Here is a 23,576-nt window from a genome sequence, read left to right as displayed (position 1 = left end):
CATTTGGCCATAAGCAAATTTCTTACAAACCCCCTTTTCTTCCTTTAAATTGTCTTAATATATAAATTTCTTCAGCAACAGAACTCGATCTTGAGCAAAATATAGCTTGTGATATCACCACTTGTCGTCGAAGCATTTTTTTGGTGCAAGTTGAAGTGAAAGACTGCATAGTGGGTGCCAAAGGGGAAGAAGCCAAATGGTTTAGATCTTCCTCAAGAAGGATGCAGGTAGTTACTGATGGATTAAAAAAAGTAGTGAGTGGATTTTTTATCGGCTGAGGTAGCTCGTGGATTGCATGAAGAAGGGTTTTAGAGTAGATCGACAAGTGGAAAGAAATTGCTGTCAGGAGTTGAGAAGAGGAGCTGAAGGAAATTTTTTTTTTTTAAGGAGATTGGTTTGCACGTGAGGGAGGAAGCAGGGGGGAGAAGCTTTCTTGAGGTTCGGATGTGTGGAGCTCGAGTAAAGGAGGCCTCTGATCAAGCTTTGTGGCGTTCTTGAAGTGTGGAGGGATCGGAACTGGTTCTGGTTCGACTGAAGATGAAGACAACGACGTGATCTAGTAAAGCAGGTTGGGGGTATTGGAGCAGAGACCGGGAGTTTGCTAGACTTGAATCTGAATGAACTGCTTGCTCTAGGGACAGGATCAGCAACTATGGTACAGACATTTGATTGATCTTTGAACTAGGATTACTTCTATCAAGCACTCTCGGTTCACCTCAGCTGAAACAGAGCTTGGCAAACTTGCCGCCACTCTGAAGCTTGGCATGCGGCTGGAAGTTAACGAACAGAGGGAGAAGTGGAGTGAAGACTTTTCTGCGTAGAAAATATCGGGAAGAAGCTTGTGAGATTGAAAATCCTGAAGTTCTAACGAGGGAGATAAAACCAACGAAGTAATTATTTGGTTTTCTCATTTTAATGCAAGAAAACTACGACCGAGGCGAAGAGACGATGGGTTGATAGGAAACAACACAAAGTTCAGCAGGTTTTTTGGGATTTTGACGGAGTTCAGAGCAGGATTTTCGACAAACCGAGGTTTGAACATTAATGCCATTAATCTTGAATTTGACTATTCCTCCATTTGGCATCTGAATTTTGCTGAAATTTTATAATTGTACTAGTGATACACCCTTAACGCCTTAATTTTGAAATGACAGGACTGCATTAGCAAAGTCAAATTGCCTTGATTAGCGTGCAATTTTCTTGGTTTGCGTGCCTTTCACTTCGCTTAACGTGTCGATCTCATCGAATATCAAAATTGGATAAATTGATAGTGCACTTAGGGTATTTCCGTCGTTTCGCTCGCAATGGCGCAGTCCGTTTTGTATCGGACCTTATTTGAGCATCGCCGAGGCCTTATTTTCTTCGTAATGCGTTCCTTCACGACATATATGAATCGCCTTTGAAATTTGCGATACCACCTCAAACGATCCAAATTTATTAAATAAAATATATATTCTGAATGTCGGCGGCGTTCCGGACGCAATGACGCTATCCGTTTGTCGATCGGACGTCATCGGAGTGTCTTTGAGGCCTCGTTTCCTTCGTAACGCTTGCCTTCATATCATATTTGATTGTCTAGAAATTTGCCACCTTTTCAGACAATCCAAATTTATTAAATAAAATATATATTCTGAATGTCGGCGACGTTCCGGACTCAATGGCGCTGTCCGTTTGTTGATCGGACATCGTCCGAGCATCTTCGAGGCCTCGTTTCCTTCGTAACGCACGCCTTCATATCATATTTGAATTGCTTAGAAATTCGCCACCATCTCAGACGATCCAAATTTATTAAATAAAATGTATATTCTGAATGCCGGCGACATTCCGGACGCAATGACGCTATTCGTTTGTCGATCGCACGTCGTTTGATCAGCTTCGCACTTTAATTTCGGGTGTCGGTCGTCCCCTTTGACTGTTCTCGTTCGATTTAATTGCGAGGGATCTTGACCTAGCAGAATTTAATGTCCTGATCGCAACGACGCTGTCCATTTTATAATTAGAAGTCATTCGACCCTTCAAATGATGCGTTTTGTCAATGCATGCATTGCCTAAATCATCATTTTTTGCCTCTTTTCACATGATTTTATGTGTAGGGGTCAACAAAAACTTTTTAATATTATTTTGAATACTAAAAAATGCCACATAAATAAAGTAGTAGTGTGTTTATTCATATTTTTAAGAAAAATGGTAATGTACAAGAGTGTGTGAATTATAGAGGAATTAAGTTAATGTGTCATACTTTAAAACTATGGGAGAGATTTAGAGTGTAGGATACATGAGTGATACTAATGTTTCTCAAAATCAAATTGGATTCATTTCGGATAGGTCTGCTATGGTAGCTATACATTTATTGAGAGGTTTGATGAAGAAATATAGAGATAAGTATGATCAACATATGATATTTATTAATTTAGATAATCATATGATAAAGTTCTAAGAGAAGTGCTCTAGAGATTTCTAGAAAATAAATGAGTTAATAATGATTATATTTAAGTCATTCAGAATAAGTATATAAAAGCTATTACTTGTATTCAAACACAAGGCGGTTTGACCAAGTATTTTCATATTTCAGTTGGATTGCATCATAGATCAGCTTTAAGACTATATCTTTTTGCTTTTTTCATGGATATTCTTATTGGGCATTTGTAAGAGGATATACTTTAGTGTATACTTTTGGCTGATGATATTCTTTTTGTGGATGAGACGAGAGAGAGTTGGAGGAAAACTTGAGTTATGGCGGTCAACCTTAGAGTTTAAATGTTTTTGTTTGAGTAGATCTAAAACTGATTAAATGGAATGTAATTTTAGGAGTAATAGATCTAGTGGAGGGATTGTGACTTTGGGTGATCAAGTCATTAAAAAGAATACATGGTTTAAATATCTCGGGTTTATTGTTCAAAGGGATGATGAAATAGATGTTGGTATTATTAGTATAATTCAGGTTGGATAACTGAAGCGGAGGAATGCATTGGGCATATTGTGTGATAGATTTGTACCTCCTTAAACTTAAGGGAAACTTCTATAAGATGTGGTGAGACCTGCAATACTTTATGGCACTGAATGCTGGCTATTAAAAGCGAAGCATAAGATTAAGCCAAGTGTTGCAGAGATGAGAATGCTCAGGTTGATGAGTGGATTTACTCTTAGAGCCAAAATGTGAAATGAGTATATACATGAAAAGGTTGGAGTTGCTATATTGTCAAATATGATTAGAGAGAGTCGCCTTAGATGGTTTGCTCGCGCCTTCCGATGACCCGGTTAGGAGAGTAGATATTTTAGATTTGTCCAATATTAAGAAATGTAGGAGTAGACTTAAAAAGATTTGATTAGAAAGTAACAATATGATATTTTTTATTAGATTTAAATGATAATTTGACTCTTAACGGATCACAATAGAGAGAAATGATTCATATAACTGACGCCATGTAGTGAGATAAAAGCTTGATTTGTTGTTGTTGTTGTATACTATAATACTCTTTGAAAATATTGATAATAAAACTTGCTTCTCTATTGCATTTTTTAGTACTTAATTAATTTATCATTCCAAAGTTTTCATCTGGAAAATCGTAATTTTTTTCATCAGCGTTGTCCCAACTATTTGTGGCTTTATGAATGTTCTCGATGCCATCATGCTAAAGTTCAATAATTTTTTGAAATTCAGATTAGATGGAATACACAATGAGGGTTGCAATCATTGTTCCATCAAAAACTCATTTGTGTTGGCAGTTTTACAAATTACTATTCAAGGTTTAGTGACAAGTTGCCGATGAGAATATCTTTTTAAAGCGAGCCATGCCATTATGTGAAGACTTGGGGCTCTTTTAGTGGTTGTGCTACTCTGTCTGCATATAGCAAGAAATCACTTTCCTCTGAAAAACCATGCTAATAATGGAGCTCATGCTGTTAATATCACGTGTTTATCTAAGCATTCCTGCATAAGAGTAGTTATAGAAGCTAACCTAATATTATATATATTTTATCTAATAATATGCAGGTACAAACCGGTGTGCAGGTCCTGCGAGACAAGCAGGAGATTGCAGAAGCTCATCTTGAGCTTGCAAAACTTCAGCTTTCAACAAAGGCAGATCACCTGCAATCTGAAAGCTCACTAGAACCATCTGAATTGCAGCAGAAGCAACAATATCAGCACCAACAAGCACATCCACCTCAACCCCAACAATCTATGCAACAAGCCCCTCAACTATCAGCAATTACTCCTCAGCCACCTCCACCTCCACCTCCACTCCCAGCTCCTAATGCCCCACCACCCCCACCACCACCACTTCCTCAACAAAGCCAACTTCCTGTTCCTTATGCCGCTCAATTACCCTTACAACACCAGATACCCTCCATCCCTTCTCTCCCAGAACAACAGTACTCGAAACCATCTCATCAGTTAACACAATACACTCCACCAGGACAGCCTAATGAACCTATCCATCAGCAGCAGCAATACCAAATGCCTCCGTCCCATCCACAACCCCAGCATGGGCTACCTCAGTCCCAACTTTACCAGTCGCCACCTCAAGTACCCCAGTACTCCCAACCAATCCAACCCGAAGAGCCAAACACCTATATGCCACCCTCTCAGTCCTACCTTCCAAACATCCGACAACCCTCTCCTCAGTCCCCAACTGGACCTCCATTGCATCAATACTATGGAAGTAACCCTCCCTTGTATGAGCTACCACCAGCAAACAGACCTAGTTCGGGGAACTTGCCCATCTCTTCCAGCTATGGAGGGCCTGGCTTGTCAGAGCCATACATCTATGGAAATTCGCCGTCCCACTACAACTCGAAACCATCTCCTTTCTCCTCCGCACCACCAACTTCAGGTGGAAGCGGAAGTTACCAGCGTCTCCCTACGGCAAAGTTACTTCCTCAAGCTGCTTCGGTAGGCTCAAACCCCAGTGGTGGAGGTCCAACCGGAAACAGAGTTGCAGTTGATGATGTTGTTGACAAGGTTGCAACTATGGGCTTCTCCAGGGAACAGGTTAGGGCAACAGTGAGGAAGCTGACCGAGAATGGGCAGTCCGTTGATCTAAATGTGGTGCTGGATAAGCTCATGAATGATGGAGAAGTGCATCAGCCTGCAAAGGGATGGTTTGGACGATGATAACTTAGTTTTTCATTATAGTTCTGTGTATAATGTGCTCCCTCTGAAAACATTCGTTTCCTTGTGTATGTTTTGCATGCGATTTAACAATTTACTAGTAACATATACATGGATTTCTTGAATTCTTGCTATGAATTTTTTATCTTGCTTAATTTCAGGAATTGATAATTCGTTTGTTTTAGTTGTCAACATTGTTTCCGAGTTAATGAATGAGCTATTTTTGTTTGATTTAGTCTTCTAAGCTTGGATTGGTAGTCGTAGTGTTCCTGGAGTTGCAATGATCAGTTTCAGTCAAGTAGCTGCCATTTTAGCGACAGCCCACTTAACCTCAATCAGCTTAAATATGACTCGCCATTTCGTTTCAGATCCAATGGCGTGCAGCATTTTAAACATTTGCTGCACCTTGATGAACTGCACCTGCGAATGTCAAAAAGTTTATTTACATAGGCTAGTGTGACAGATAAAGCAATATACACAACCATGCTAATATATACATGAGGCATAAGATAATACCCAGGTAATGACTAGTAAAATGAATTCAACCAATGTACACAGCCAATCTATTCTGAAACATACAAAAGTAGTGATGCTAGCAAAATGCCTTGCTAGACAGATAATTCAATAGGATCCAGCAATGCAGATCCTTTGTAATGTGCAACGAGCCGGGTGAAAAGCTTTAATAATTAAGTACAACAACAACAACAAGCCTTTATCCCACTACGTGGGGTTGGCTACATGAATCCTTTTTCTTCATTGTCCTATTAAAAGTCAAATTATCGTTTAAATTCAATAAAGAAAGATCATTCTTAATATTTTCTAACCAAGTCTTTTTAGGTCTAACCCTACCTTTCTTAACATAAGTCAAATATAATACCTCTACTCTCCTAACCGGGTCATTGGAAGGCCGCCGTTTTATGTGACCAAACCATCTAAGGCGACTCTCTCTAATCTTATCTTCTATTGGAGCAACTCCAACCTTTTCACGTATATGCTCATTTCGTATCCTATCTCTAAGGGTAAAGCCATTCATCCACTTGAGCATTTAATAATTAAGTAATGCATTTAAATTAGGGCTTAATGTCGAGCGGGGAAGATGAATCATGCGAGCTACGAAGAGCGGGAAATAGGAATAGATGCGCAGAACTCTAATTTGAAAATTGCATTTAAGATGGAGCAGTTATTTCTAAATTTCGAAGGGGGGCACGTTTCCGCTTGGGCCCCCCACAAATTTTCCTATTGAACCTATAACTTTCATATTATATTTGTTTATGGTAGGTTGTTGAACCTGTCGTTAAATACCATGGGTTGTAACTGTTAGTACTTTTATTTGTTGTTTCCTTATTTGCCCATTTTGCTTTGCAAATATGTAAGATTGATGTTTTTTTTTTATTTGCCTTCTCTTCATTATTTAGTACTTCTCAAACTAAAAGGTAGATATCTATCATTCTTAGTTCATTTACAATAATTTTTGAATGTACGTTTATGAATTCACTTAGATGTTCCTCTTTCTCTTATATAATTTAAATTTTTATTTAATTTCTCTAATCTATTTGTTTAATTTAAGGCTGCATGGGATTAAATTCAAAAAAATCATTATTCTCTAACTCTCTTCTCCTAAAGCAAATTTGAATTATTTCAAATCAGCCATAATATCTCCTTAGCATGGCTGCCCACTAATGTTCTTTAATTTGTTTAAAAATATCGACTCCTTAGCCAAACATTTCTTACTGATTTGGTCGCTGCACATTTAAAAAAAAAATCTAAAAATATTCTCCATTTCTTTCTTATATTGAAAGTGAAAAACTATAGAATTACTTCTCTTGCTAAAGCCATTGAGTTTTCTCTTTTCTTCAAGAAATATCTACACCTTTTGTAAAAGGTTTTGCAACAAATCAACAGTTGTTCTTACATGTTTGTGAAAAAATTCTTAAAGGTTATTGTTGGATCCAGATCTATTCATGGATGATACCCGACCTTACTGGTAGGCTTACCTAATGAGTCAGTGAGATGGGTGTGAGAATAGAGAGTAGAGCTAGTGAAGAAGAAAGAATCTTCAAAATGCTCAAGAAAATTATTAATCTCAAGCTAGCTAGCATAAAATCTACTAGAATTGGTCAAAACACCCAAACTATTCCTAGGATTTTGAGGACTACAAGAAAGCCTAAAGGAAAAAAAAAAAGAGTAAAAAATACAATGTCACAACAAATATTCGTACATCTATTGGTTTATAAAAGGTTTCAATATTATTATAAAGACTAAAAAAGATGCCACATGAGTGAAGTAGTATGTTGATTCACATTTTTAAGAATAAAGGTGATGTATATAAGAGTGTGCAAATTATAGAGGAGTTAAGTTAAAGTGTCATACTTCTAAACTATGGAAGAGTGTTATAAGCATAGGATATGGCATGATACTAATGTTTCTAAAAAAAAAAAAAAAGATTCATGAGAGGTAGGTCTACTATAGAAGCTATACATTTATTAAGAGGTTTTGATAAAAAAGTATAGAGAGAATAAGGAGGATCTACCTGTGATATTTATTGATTTAGAGAAATTATATGATAAAGTTCAAACAGAAGTGCTCTTCAGAGTTCTAAAAAAGGAGTTAGTAATACCTATTCAAGTTACCAAGAATATGTATGTAGGTTTTGTTACTTGTGTTTTAACACAAAGTGGTTTGACCAAGTATTTTCCTATTTCAGGTGGATTCCATCAAGGATTAGTTTTAAGCCTATACATTTTTTCTTTAGCTTGGATGTTCTTCCTAAACATTTACAATAGTATATTCTATGGTGTATACTTTCTACTGATGCTATGGATAAGACTAGAGAGAGTTGAAGGAAAACTTGAGTTATGGAGGTCAATCTTAAAGTCTAAATATTTTTGTTTGAGTAAATCTAAAATTAAATACATAGAGTATAATTTTAGTAGTAATAAATCTAGTGGGGGATTGTGGCTTTGGGCTATCGAGCCCTTAAAAAGAGTACATATTTTAGATATCTCAGGCCTGAGTTTCAAAGAGATAGTGAAAAATATGCTTATATTTTTAGTAGAATTTAGCATAGTTGATTGTGAAAGTTCGGGGAGGTTGTAAGGCCTACGTGAATTATTCCTAGGTGCACCAAGAGGGGGGATAAATTGGTATTTAAAAAAAAAAATACTACAACAAAAACTTTATTTTCGTTTTAAGCTACATAGTGAGTTTTGAAAAATAATTTAAATGAGTAACTTAACACATGGAAGCAATTCAAAAATTGAAATATTTTTCATTTTGAGGTACGAGTAATTCAACTAAAATATGATATTTCTCTTTTTGCTAATCACAAATTAACTTAACTGCATCTTAAAATAAAAGATGGAATTTGTGTAGGAAATTTCTAGTGTAGCAACAAAAATGCTAAAAAATAAAAAACAAATAAGAAAGAGCACACAATAAATTTTATAGTGGTTTGATCAACTTATACATACATCCACTCCCTAGAATACTCCTATCCGGGTATTGCACTAATATTATAATTATTCTACTTTTGCCTCCACAACAACGTGGAGAAGTGTTGATTCAGTATAGGTTGTTAAACCTAAGCAATTGTCCCAAGGCTAACCATGAGGGGGGAGGGTGAATTGGTAATTTAAAATTTCTCTTAGACTTTTTAATAGAAAACCATTTTAAATTTTAGATCAATTTGATTTTAGATTAAAATAAGCTTTTCAACCACAACAAACAAATTGTAAAAAATAAATGCAAAAAATAAAAAGACAAAAAGATTTATAATGGTTCGGTCAAACACGACCTACATTCACTCTCTCAAGACTCCCTTTTCAGGTATTGCACTATTACCAAAGTGACACTCCTTTTGCTCCCACAGTAAGGCGGAGAAGCCTTTACAATTCCTCTCTTCCACCAATCTCTGGTGTGGCAGAGAACCGTCATCCTTTCACACCCTTTAAGTGTCAACAGAGAACCATCATCTGTTCACACTCTCCAAGTGTCGATAGAGAACCGTCATCCTTTCACACCCTTTAAGTGTCGACAGAATACCGTCTTCCTTTCACACCCACCAAGTATCGGCAGAGTATCAGATCTTCTTCAAAGATCTTTTCATGAGCAACTAGAAAGAATAAAAGGAGAGTTGTAACCAAAAACACATAGAGATCCTTACCTTTGAGTAACCTTGTGAACCCTTCACTCTCCACTTATAAGAAATCTCTCTCAAACACTCACCCACAATCACTCTTTCACTTGCCCTTGAAAAATCGTGAAGAACAATACCATTTCATGTCAATTTTTAAGGACCTTTTATATGAAAGACACGAAAAATTGTTTAGAAAATTGAATTTTTCCATTTTGAGTGTGTACGGATCGTACAATATGATCGTTTGTTCGTACATACAAACAGTTCAAAAACTATTGCGTACGAAACTTTTGTGAATTTGTATGAAATATTTTCATACACGATGATCGTCTAGTACGAACCAAGTTCGTATTGTACGAACAGTTATAAAATTTTTCAACTTCATCGGGACGAAAAGGTACCCCACATTTTCATACTCTAGATGTCATCCATACGAATAGGCAATCGTACAGTATGATCCGTTCAGCAAAATTTGGCATTCGTCAGGTCGAAAAGGGACTCATCAAATGCATATTATGGACGTTGTATGTACGAATAAGGCATCGTATAGTATGATCTATTCAAAAAAATTTTAAGTTCATCAGGACGAAAGGGACACGTCCAATTTATACTATGGACTTCATCTGTATGAACAGGAGATCATATAGTATGATCACTTCAGAAGAAACTTTGAATTCATTGGAACGAAAATGGACCTGTCCAATTCATACTTTAGATGTCATCTGTACGAAGGAACCTCCGTACAGTATGATCGGTACTTAAAAAAATTTTCTACCTGCAATTCGTTTGACAACTCATAGGGGAAAATAACTGAGCAAATCATCCCATATAAAATGACTTCGTACAATATGATCAGTTTAAAATTTACAAAATTTAAACACTCCCCTAATGTGTGTGTGCATAGTTACTCAATTATAATCACACTCTCTCAGACTCAATAAAATGAAAAAAAAAATACATACTTTATTTACAATGAATCCTAATTTTATCTGATTTGAAGTCTTTGACAATATGGAGTATGATTTTCTTGAAATATTAGTATACACAAACAACAAAATAATACATCCAAAATATGTTAAGAGAAGTTATAATTAAAACAATAATATTTAAAATCATAAAAAATGTACATGTTCCATGAATCTTAACAATAAAAAAACTAAGTTACAACATTCTCAACAATCTCCCTTTTTTTTTATGATGGCAAAATAATTATTGTTTGAGTTAACATGTATACCCTAAATTTCTCCTTAGCTCCCCCTAAAAGAATAAAACATGTGAATATAGGGAAATTCCATGAAGAGCTCGCAATTTTTTTTTTTTAAATATATAAAACACAAACAACAAAATCCAAAAACAAAAACACAAAATACAAAAATAAAAACACATGAAACACAACACAAACACACGAAACAAAAAAAAAATTACTCTCCCTTTTTACAATAATAAAAAAGGGAATAAGAAAGTTGAAATGAAAGATGTCAAATGAGAAACCATAATAATTGATTTTAAAAGAGATTGAACTATAGTTGCAAAAACAAAGTTAATTATCATAAGATGAAAAAGAAAGATTCAAAAATTTTAAATTAAAGAACAACTTAGATGAGAAAAATTTATCAAGTTCATGAAGCATTCTAGACAATTAGATAAAGAGGATTATTACAAAAGTGCCGATAAGAAGATTAGTTAATTTCAATTTTCAATGTAAAATATAATTGAAATTAGATTGATTTGAATTAAAGATTAAGCGATAAAGGAAAGAATATATTCAATTGGTGATATTACGTATTTTTTTAAATATTTGTGGCACTTTGTGCATCTTTTTCTATTTGGGCTAATTTTGTGCCTCTTTTCATTTTACGAATCATTGCATAACCTTTCAATTTTTGTACACACTATACATTTATTTTTGATATACTCCCATTTTTTTAATTTGGTCTTTCTAAAATCAATAATCTAAAAATCAAAATTCTCTAATTACAAAAATAATTATATTAAAAAAAAAACTAAAAAATGATAAGACATCAAAATTATAATAATGATATTCAAATTAAGTTTGCCTTAAAAGAACTTGAGATTGATATGCTTAACTTGATTGAGTTGTATGTTAACTTAAATTTTTTTGAAAAAATAGATTTTATAATAAAATTAATTTTGTAATGCAAGTTAATTTATAACACTTTTTAGATCAATTAAAAATAGACTTTTCATATAGGCAAACTCATATTTCAAACAAAGAACAAAAAATAACTAAACAAAACATGACATTTTTATTGATATCAAAAAGATCGGATACATCAAAGCCATTGATATCAATAAACATAACTTCTACACATCATAACATCAATACAAATCTAAACACAAAAATAAGTACTATAGAAAGAAATAAACACATACATCATCACATCATCAGGAAAGGACTAACAAAAGCAACTACAAAGAAGTACATCTAAAACTCTGAAGGACCCTAATATGGAGGAGGAGGCTGGTTAAAGACTGAGAAATAGCTACTCATCATAGCTACATTTATGTTCACCTAGTCAAACTGGCCTCGGATCCACCCCATATCTTGTTGGTACAATGCATCCTGTTAGTTTAAATGAGTATAAATTTAATCAAAGTGTTAATCAAAATGACTCTCCAACCGATCAAATCATTGGACCATCTCCTGAAAGTAGTTCTGATCAAGTCCCTGAGTAGGTGTTTCAGTATCCTCACTTGAACTCTAATTTCTCCCAAAAAGAGATCGAAAAGAGGCATCGATGAAGAAGATTGACATTTTAGTGGGAGGTTCAAGATGACTTATATTGTACTTCCTTTTCAAAATGTTGGTCATTAAGTGTCATAGAGCAATATTTTTCTTCCTATTATGAGAAGGAAAATCAATTTTAGAAAGATTATGAATGTAATCCAAGATGAGTTGGGCCTCATCAATTGGTTGTCCAGTCATGATCAAATAGGTAATGGTGGATAGAAGAGGAGTAATATTTATGCGATCACCAACCTGGAATGATTGAAGTTCTTAAGATAAGTTGGATGACCTTGGCATGTTGATTTAAAGTGTAGACTCTAGCCAAGTGACAAATTTGAGTTACACTTCTAAGAGTTTTGTTTATCTCAAATCAGTCATAATAGGATTTAGAGGTTAAAATGTGTGCTCTAGTCCCACGAGTCCTTAAATGCAGAAAGGTTCCTAGATCTTCCTTAGTGATTTCTATTCATTATTTTTTGACAAATGAAGTTATCCTAGTTTCATAATAGCTAAACCTCATATTTGCTAAGAAATAGTGCAAAGTATCTCTATGATAAGCATAAATCAAAGTCAAAATGAAGGAGAACTAGGTTGAAGCAAATAGAGGCATAACTTGAAAGTGGATTTCATCTTGAATCAGTAGTCTTGAAGGAGTGATTTTTGAGGCTATATACATATAGAAGGAATCCTCATTATCTCTAGTTAATAAGTTGTCATCCCCACTCCTGGGTGACGATCCCTTAGTAACTTTAGAGCGCTTGCTAGAACTTGCTATTCCTAGGTTGGTGCCTCTAGAAGGATTCAAGAAGGGTTTAGATGTGAATGAAAATGAATTATATAACTCTCCTATTTAAAGAAAAAATGACCCGTCATATAGTACGAAAATGGATTCGTACGTACGATCTTGCGATCATATAGGATGAAAATATTTTTGTATGGATGAACGATAATGTCCAAAATAAAATGACTTTTCATAAATATATAATTTATGAGGCATCCTTTTATACATACTTTTTGACCATATGATCGGACAGACGAACATGTGTTCGTCTGGGATGATCAATTATTTAAGATCATTTTAATGATGGTTAGGTTTCTCCCCCATAGAAAATGATATGTGGATCGTATAGACAAAATGTTCATTCATACGTACGATCAGTTATAATAACTGATTCTATCCAAATAATCATTTACATGTATACAGACGAATATATACAGAACATACAAAATGATGACATTATCGTACATTACGTTCTATGTTAGAAAATCAAAATTTTATGCATTCACTCCAAAATAACGATAGACATGTTACAGAATTCATACGATACAAAAACAAATTTCATACAGTATAAATAAAACACTTAGAAAATAAAATCCAAAAAAAAATTCTCACATTCAATAAACATTACACAAGTGATAACTGTCTAAATTGAAAAATTATCAAAACATAAACCAAAATAAAAAACACTCACAACTAAAAAAAAAAAACACAAAAACAAAAACTAACACATATAAAAATATATCAAGTTTGCAGAAGATTTTATATAAGCATTAAGATCATTCACACCTAATCTTGTTCTTAATGTGCTAAAAGTATCAAAGGCTAGTGATTTTGTAAAAATGTCTATAAGTTGATTTTTAGTTGAAACGTGATTGAATTTAATATCTCCTTTGGATTAATGATCCCTAATGAAATGATATTTTATGTCTATATATTTGATTCTAAAATATTGTGTAGGATTTTTTTAAATGAAAATGGTACTAGTATTATCATAATAAACTGGAATTATGCCAATTGTAAATCCTAAATCAATCAACTATTATTTCAACCAAAGAACTTTTTCCACACAACTTCCTAAGGCAATGTATTTACCTTCAATAGTAGATAGGGCTATGGAATTCTATTTTCTACTGGACCAAGAAACTAAAGAACTTCCTATAAATTGATAAGTTCCATATATACTCTTTTGATCAATCCTATAACCTACAAAGTCTGAATCAGAATATCCAATAATTTCAAATGAAGAGCTATACTAAGGATACCAAATCCTTAAGTTCTGTGTTCCCAAAAGGTATCTCAAAATCTTTTTTACTACTATTAAATGTGGTTCTTTTAGATTTGATTGAAATATAGCACATAAATAAATACTAAATATAATATATGGTATGCTAGCTATTAAATACAACAAAGATCTAATAATTCCTCAAAATATTTTTTGATCAACAGATTTTTCCTTTGGGTCCTTATCCAACTGAACTAAGAAACTCATTGGTGTACTTACTAGTTTTGCATTATTCATTTCATATTTCTTGAGGATGTCCTTAACATACTTTAATTGACTAAAAAATATTCCCTCATCAATTAACTTAATGCTAAAACTAAAAAAATAACTTAAATCTTCTATTAAACTCATCTCAAATTCACTACTCATTACTTTTGAAAAACCATCACAAAGATTTTTATTAGTTGATCCAAAAATGATATCATCAATATAAATTTGAATAATGAGTATATCATCACCTAATTTCTTCAAAAAGAAAGGGGTGTTCACACTTCCTTTTATAAAAGATCTCTCTAATATAAAAGTACTCAATCTTTCATACCAAGCCATAAGTGTCTATTTCAATCCATATAATACCTTTTTCAATTTATACACATGATTAGGGAATTTAGAACTTTAAAAACCTTGAGATTGTTCAACATAAATATCTTCTTGAATCACCTCACTCAAAAAGAAACTTTTAACATCCATTTGAAACAATTTAAATATTTTAAAATAGGCAAAAGTTAATAAAATCCTAATTGCTTTAAGTCTTATTACAGAGGAAAAAGTCTCCTTAAAATCAATCCATTCAATTTGATTATACTCCTTAGCCACCAATCTAGCCTTACTTCTAACAACAACTCCTAAGTCATTTATTTTATTTTTAAATACCCACTTAGTTCCAACTACACTTTGATCATTTGACCTTACAATTAATTCTTAAATATCATTCCTTACAAACTGATTTAATTCTTCTTGCATGGATAAAATTCAAAAGTCATCCGAAAGTGCTTGATTAACATTTATGGGTTATATCATTGAAAAAAAGATAGAATGGTTGACTTCTTTGCTAAGTCCATGCCTAGTCCTAACACCCTCATACGGTTTACCTAGAATAATTTTGTTATGGTGCTTTTTAGAAAATTTCAAATATCTAGGTAACATATTTTTTTCTCCAAATTTTCATCCAAGTTTATCTTCTCAATCCTTTTGAAGACATTTTCTAAATTATCCTCTTCCAAAATTCCAAAGTCAACAAATACAACATTTGTGATCTCCTCAACAACCAAAGTTCATTTGTTAAATGCTCTATATGATTTTCAAAAACTAGAGTATCAAAAAAAAATTCATTCTTCTAATTTTGGATCTAATTTTTCTAAAGAAGATTTTTTATTATTATGAATGAATACCTTACATCTAAAATATAAAAATGTGACAAATTAGGTGTTCCCCTTATAAGAAGCTTATAGGATATTTTATTCAATTTTGATCTAATGTCCACCTTATTCAAAACATAAAATACAGTACTAACCGTTTCTGCCCAAAAATATTTAGGATGTGAATATTCTGCTAATATGGCTCTAGTAGTTTCAATTAATGTTTTATTCTTTCTTTTTACTATCCCATTCTACTAAGGGGTCCTAGGTGCAGAAAAATTGTGATCAATTATAAGTTTTTTATAAAAAATCCTGAAATTTTTCATTTTCAAATTCACCTCTGTGATCACTTTGAATTGCTAAAATTTGATATCCTAGTCTCCTCTGAATCCAAGTCAAAAAATCTCTAAATTTCTTAAATGATTCATTCTTATAAAATAAAAATTTTACCCACATGAATCTTGAGAAATCATTAACTATCATAAATCCATATACCTTCCCTCGTAGACTTCTAGTGCTAACTAGTCCAAAAAGATCCATATGAATTATTTTTAATGGTTTGCTAATTTTAAGATTCCTAGTGGAATGAAATAAGGACTTCATGTATTTTCCTAGTTGTCATGCATCCTAAATGTGATCCTTAATAAAGTCTAATTTTGGTATACCTCTAACCAGTTCCTTTTGGGTAAATTTTCCAAGATTTTTCATGCTAGCGTGATAAAGTCTCGTATGCCAAAACCATGATTCATCAAAAATTATTTTTAAATAAAAAATATTAGGAGATTTAATATAGTTCAAATCTAACATATAAATATTGTTTACCTTGGATCCATGCAATACATCATTTTCATTTAGGCTTAATATGCAACTAGTGAAAAAAAATTTAATGTTATACCCTTTGTCATATAGCTGGCTTATACTTAACAAATTATGCTTTAAGTATTCTACAAGTAATACATTTTCAATGAAAAAATTATTCAAATTTTTGATCATATCTGTGCCCACCACTTTCCTAATGATATTATCTTCCAGTGTAACTTTGCCTCCATTCTTTGCTTCCAGTAATGTAGTGTCTCCAATCATATACTTCGAGCAACCGATGTCCATGTACCAAATGCTCTCACGAGGTTTTGTATGAGAGCGTACCTACAAAATAATCAAATATTAGTCTTGGGAATCCAAATAAGTTTGGGTTCTCCTTTTGGAAAAATAAAATTAGATGGATGTATGATATGACTTATTTTATGTATCTTAGGTTTCCACACTAAATGAGTTTTTTTATGTAAAGTATAAGTGTGTGATATATTTCAAATCATCCCATAAGTTAAATACTTAACTCTAGGAAATGGGTTTTTTAATTTCGATAATAAGTTTGTCTCTTCCTAGGTTTTAAAATTTTTAACTTTAATATAGGATTAATAAAATCTTCAACTACAGGGGTATCAAATTTTCCTCAAGAACTTTAACTGTCACTCTAAGAAATGAGTTTGCATCTTCTAATATAGTATTTTCATATTTCAGATAGTGCTTTCTATTATCAGATTCATCCCTAAATTTTTTAAATTCTTTTTCCAATTTAGTATAGGATAATTTTAGTAATTCATTTTACTTATTCAAATCATCAAATTCATTAAGTAAGCTTAGGTGATTATTATCTATCTATGCGTGATCTTTCATAAGGTTTTCATGCTCTTTTTGTAACTCTTGCAATTCTAAGTTTAATTTAGCATGCATTTTTTTGAGTTTTCTATATACAGTATGAATTCTTTCTGAAACTTTAAGTAATTCATCATAGGTTAAGTCACATATGTCTTCTTGATATGACTGATCAAGATTATCGGCCATTAAACACAGGTTGGTGACTTCCTCTTCATTTTCCATTTCTGACGAATCTGAAGCCGAGTCCGCACAGAAAAGCTCTCTGAAATATTTTCTTGCCCTTCTTCACATTTGCTTTCTCCTGTACCTTCTCCTTGTTAGGAGTGGATTGAAGATTAGGGAAATCCAATTTTATATGTCAAGATTTTCTGCATTCATAACAAATCACATCATTAGAAATCTTAACATTTTTGTGGAACTTACTTTTGTTCCACTGCTGGCATCTCATTTTCTTCCTTTTAAGAAAACTCCTAAATTTCCTTGTCATCAAGGTAATATTATCCTCATCCTCAGATTGTGACTGATAACTCTCTGAGTTATCCACTTTCAGTGCTATGTTCTTCTCCTTTTACTATTTTCTTGCATCAATATTCCTTTGAGTCACTCCTTGCTCATAATAAATTAGTGATCCAAGAAGATTATCAATAAAAGAAATATTTAAGTCCTTTGACTCTGTAATAGCAGTTATTTTAGCATCATAACTAGTAGGCAAATAATGAAGAATTTTGTTAACCATTTCAACATTCATTAGTTCCCTATCTAATGCATGCAAAGAAGTAAATATTTGAGTAAACATTGTGTACATGTTAGAAATGGATTTATTGGATTTCATACAAAATAATTCATAGTCATGTAATAATATATTCAATCTAGATTATTTTACTTCATTAGTCCCTTTGTATGCAATGCAAAGTCTATCCCAAATGTCCTTTCCACTTTTGCAAGTGGAAACCCACATGTAATCTCAAGACTTAAGTGCACAAAAGAAACTATTTAAATATTTTAAATTTAGTTGTACTAAGTCACGTTCATCTACAGTCAAATCAGCAAAAGGTGTTTCAACTCTAATATCATCTACAAGTATAGTTGGCCTAGTATACCCTTTATGAACTAAACTCCACATGCGATAATCAAGCAATTGAAAAAAAGTTGACATACGTGTTTTCTAAAAATTGAAAGGGATATTATTAAATAACAGTGGTTTAGTGATCAAATCCCTTCAGGTATGTTTCAATTTTTAAAAGTAGCCATTATCATTTTTTAAAAAGTAGTCTAAACTTATAGTTTTTAAACCAAGCTCTGACACCACTTATTGATTCTGTATAGCTTATTAAACCTAAGCAATTATCCCAATGCTAACCAAGAGGGGGGTGAATTGGTAATTTAAAAATTCTCTTAGATTTTTTAGTAGAAAACTTTTTTAAATTTTATAGCAATTTAATTTTAGATTAAAATAAGCTTTTCAACCACAGTAAATAAATTATAGAAAAAGACATAAAGATTTATAGTGGTTCAGTTAAACACGACCTACATCCACTCCCTGAAGACTACCTCTTCAGGTATTGCACTATTACCAAAGTGACTCTCCTTTTTCTCCCATAGCAAGGTGGAGAAGCCTTTATAATTCCTCTCTTCCACCAATCTCCAGTGCGATAAAGAACTGTCATCCTTTCACACACTCCAAGTGTCGGCAGAGAATAGTCATCTATTCACACTCTCCAAGTGTTGGTAGAGAACCATCATCCTTTCACACCTCCAAGTGTCGATAGAGAATTGTTATCTGTTCACACTCTCCAAGTTTCGGCTGAGAACGGTCTTCATTTCATATGCTCCAAGTGTCGATAGAGTACTATCATTATTTCACACCCTCCAAGTGTTAGCAGAGTGCCTGATCTTCTTCAAATATCTTCTCATGAGCAACTAGAAAGAAGAAAAGAAGAGATGTAACAAAAAATTCAAAGAGATCCTTACCTTTGAGTAATCTTGTGAACCCTTTACACTACACTTGTAAGAAATCTCTATCAAACGCTCTCTCACAATCACTCTTTCACTTGCCCTTGAAAAATCATGAAGAACAACACTTTTTCATGCCAGTTTTTATGGACCTTTTATATTGAAGGCACGAAAAATTGTTCGGAAAACTAAAATTTTCCATTTTGAGCTTGTATGATCATATAGTATGATCGTATGTTCATACATACGAACAATTCAAAAACTGTTATGTATGAACTTTTTGTGAATCTGTACAAAATATTTTCATACACGATGATTGTCCAGTACGAACCAAGTTTGTATTGTACGAACAGTTAGGAAATTTTTCAACTTCGTCGGGATGAAAAGCACCCAACATTTTCATACTCTAGATGTTGTCTATACAATTAAGTGATCGTACAGTACAATCCATTCAACAAAATTTGGCATTCATCGGGATAAAAAGGAACCCATTAAAGTTGTACTATGGACGTCGTATGTACGAACAAGGCATCATACAATATGATCTGTTCAAAAAAATTTCAAGTTCGTCGGGACAAAAAGGGACCTGCCCAATTCATACTCTAAATGTCGCTGTATGAACAGGAGGTCCTACAATATGATCAATTCTAAAGAAACTTTGAATTCATTGGGACGAAAAGGGACCCATCTAATTTATACTTTAGACATTGTATGAACGAACGAACTTTAGTACTGTATGATTGGTACTTAGATTTTTTTTTCCTGCAGTTCATTTAACTACTCGTAGGAGAAAATAATTGAATAAATCATCCCATATGAAATGACTTCATACAGTATGATTAGTTTAAAAATTACAAAATTTAAACACTCCCCCGATGTGTGTGTGCACAGTTACTTAATTACAATTACACTCTCTCAGACTCAATAAAATAAAAAAAATACATACTTCATTTACAATGAACCCTGATTTTATTTGATTTCAAGTCATCAATAATCTGGAGTATAATTTTTCTGAAATATTAGTACACACAAACAACAAAATAATACATCCAAAATATGGTAGGATAAATTGTAATTAAAATAATAATATTTGGAATCATCAAAAACATACTTCTTGCATGAATCTCAATAATCCAAAAAGTAAGTTGGAACAATCGCAACAAGAATCCCTTATAAGAATCACTTATACCAAATACAGTGTGATAGATAATCGGAAGCTATATCTCCCTCCTGGTGATAACAGCGAACCATCAATCCTCTTTCACCCTCCTTATAAAGGCAGAGAACCCAAGGAATCTTTCTCACCCTACTCGTGATGACAGAGAACCGTCAATCCTTTTTCGCTCTCCTAGTGAAGGTAGAGAACCCTAAACTGACTTTAAAGATTCTCTCCCAAGAGCAACCTCAAGAACTCACTAAGGCCACAAGAGGAACCTGGGTGCAAGCTTGTCTGAGCAATTGTGTGAATACCCCTTACACTCCTCCCTCATATACAACCTCAACTTTTCTTCTCTATAACAAAACCTCTCTTAAGATATTTTCCCCCAAAGTTCCTTCAATAGCTAAAAGTCCCTTTTCCAAAAGTCTTCAATAAGATGCTTAAGTATAAGGCTTTAAAAAACCATAATTTTAAATTTGGCCATTTTTGTTCATATTACGATTTGTGCTCATACAGTACAATCAATATAAAAATACTACTCATTTAGTATGATAAAATAGTCATTTAGATAAATTATTTAAATTCAACAAATATATCATACATTACGATCTTAAGGTCGTATAAGATGATCTGTTTAATTCTACTCTATTCATACAGGACTACTACATAAATGATTATAAATCATCTATATTGATTGCCTGCATGATTCACATTGTACAATCTGATCAGTTCAATATCAATAGTTTGTATAATACTATATATATATATATATATATAATTAGTTCAAAAATCAAGGTATTCATCCAATACAATCTCCAGGATGACTATATTATATATCTATTAATCATACGGTACGAACATAATCATAAAGTACGATTAACCATATTTATTAAACCATGATTTAATTGACTACACATGGCGTAATTTAAGTAAGATTTTAAATATTGTACTATACGATTACACTCGTATAATACGATTAGTTTAAAATTTAATTTAACATTTTCTTAATTTATCTGGTGCTAGGGTTTACATAACAAAATAAATCATATAATATGATTAGTTTATTAGCATTAATAATTCAATTACTTCTTAACCCTCTTTTTGTATAACTAATCATACAGTATGATCATAATTGTACGATATGATTAGTTCAAAAAAATTTCATCTCAAATTATTTTTACTCCTCTTATGTGTGCGGACAAAATCGCTAATTTTGCATACACCCTTACATGGACAAATTCAATAAATAGAAATTAAAATAAAGTGAAAATTACACTCTTTTAAATAACATCCTAATTTATCCAAACTTGAGTCTTGATCAATCTTGAGCAGTGTATGATGAACCTGAGATGTTAGTGCACACAAATATCAATAATATCTAATATATATGTTTAAAATCTCATTCAATAATATTTGTTATCATCAAAATTACAAGAAAGAGATCCTTGATTGCAACAAATTGAACTCTAGGAATGCGTGAGGCCTCTTAGGTGATGAAAAAAGTACCCCCTCAAACTTAAGAGGAAAATTTGTAAGATTGTTGTGAGACATGCAATGCTTTATGGCATAAAATGTTAACCATTAAAAGAGAAACAAAAGATTAAGTTAAGTGTTGCAGATATCAGGGTGGTGAGGTGGATGAGTGACTTTACCTGAGAAATAAAATACAAAATGAGTATATTCGTGAAAAGGTTAGAATAGCTCTAGTTGTTGATATAATTAGAAAGAGTCATCTTAGATGGTTTTCTCACATAAAACATTAGCCTTCTGATGTCCTAGGTTGGAGAGTATATATTTTAGATTTGACATATATTAAAAAATGTAGATATAAACCTTGAAAGTCTTGATTAGAAAATATTATAAATGACCTTTTTATCATATTTAAATGAGACTTTGATTCTTAATAAGACACAACGAAAAATAATAATTCACATAGCCGACCCCATGTAGTGGGATAAAGGCTTGTTATTATTATCATTATTGTATCTATTCTAGTTTAGCTCAAGAATTTTCTAATCATTTCATAATTATTCAAACATTGGACTTGCCTATTTATTATAGTAGTAGTATACAAAAGCACTACACTGTAATGTGGCAAGTGTAATATGCAAGCGAGCTCGCTTATATATAAATATAAAGTAATAATAATTATTGTGCATGGAGTTGTTAAGTGGATATTATGTAGTGTTTTTATTTTGTTAAGTTTGGTAAAGATGTGTGTTTTAGTTCTTGTTGTGTAAGAATGTCTCAGGAAAAGGAGCAAAAATACAAAGTTTAGAATAAGCTCTCTAGCACTTGAACTATCAGCACCATAGCATCTTCAATGCCCCATCACTTGAATTATTAACGTATTCAATGCCCTAACACTAGATCAAAACATTTCAACACCAAAGCCTCAGGAAAATTTATTTAATTTAGCACCCCGTTGAAGCAAGGGCCAACACTATAGTGTCATGCATTGTTATAGTGCCAAGAATGAACTTTATAACTCCATAGTCTTAAGAAAAATATAAATTATTGAACACCAACGAACCAGCATTGAAAGCAATGAAGTGCGGATGATGTAAGCAAGTATCATAACACTCATCTTTTGTAGCGATTTGGAAGAATAGTTAAGGAAAATAATTGCCATGATGAATCAGTAAAAAGTGGCATCGGCTTAGTTAAAAACCATGGCAATTCAATTTAATTCTACATCAGCACACATTTAGTAGTGCCAAGGCACTAGTTCTATATTAGTGAGAGAAACTTAGTGAGAGAAACTCTAAGGAAACGGTTTGGATTTTCACGGGAATTCAAATTTTGTTCTTCGTGGGGATTGCAGGGAATCAATGGCGGTGGACGTTCGGCGACATCTGATGACCGACGTCAAGCTAGAGGATCGTCGCAACAGTACCAAGCCATTGACTGCTTCAACTCATCTGCTCCTATCACCTCCAGTGTTCGGAGATGACAAGCCTGGCTTCAACTAGATGACTAAACCAAGATCAACAAAAGGCATTGTTATTAATGAAGGTGGTTTGATGGTAAGAAAAGAATCAGAAGTGATTGGCAAAGGGAAGAGCATGATGGCTGAGGAGAAGGTCAAGAAGGTGTTCAAAGGAGGGATGCCATTGTCACCAAGGGGAGGATGTGATGCTTCTCCTTCCTTGAGGCCGCAGATTGAGAAATTAATTCCAGGATATCAAATTATTGATGGCAAGAATGATGACTCTTCACCTCTGTACTCAAGGGATGTACTCAGCATAAAAACGGGATGCACCAGTGACTCTGGAGGAGAAGACAATTTCTATGGAAAAATCCCTGAACACTATAGAACAATCAAAAATTCTGTATTCTAATATATTGAAGGTTAGAAATGTTGAAAATGCTGAGAAGGGTGATTGT

General features: G+C 33.1%; 1 protein-coding gene across 1 annotated transcript; it reads left to right on the top strand.

Annotated features, from left to right (window-relative positions):
* Positions 1-3,970: 3,970 nt before the first annotated feature.
* On the top strand, positions 3,971-5,341 carry LOC110096003 (extensin-like). Its single transcript, XM_020821747.2, has one exon. It carries the CDS (start codon positions 3,989-3,991, stop codon positions 5,114-5,116), a length of 1,128 nt encoding a protein of 375 aa, XP_020677406.1. The 5' UTR covers positions 3,971-3,988; the 3' UTR covers positions 5,117-5,341.
* Positions 5,342-23,576: the final 18,235 nt, after the last annotated feature.

The sequence above is a fragment of the Dendrobium catenatum genome, unplaced genomic scaffold (assembly GCF_001605985.2).
Source record: "Dendrobium catenatum unplaced genomic scaffold, ASM160598v2 fragScaff_scaffold_1722, whole genome shotgun sequence".
NCBI lineage: Eukaryota > Viridiplantae > Streptophyta > Magnoliopsida > Asparagales > Orchidaceae > Dendrobium > Dendrobium catenatum.
This window is presented reverse-complemented; position numbering and strand designations above follow the sequence as displayed.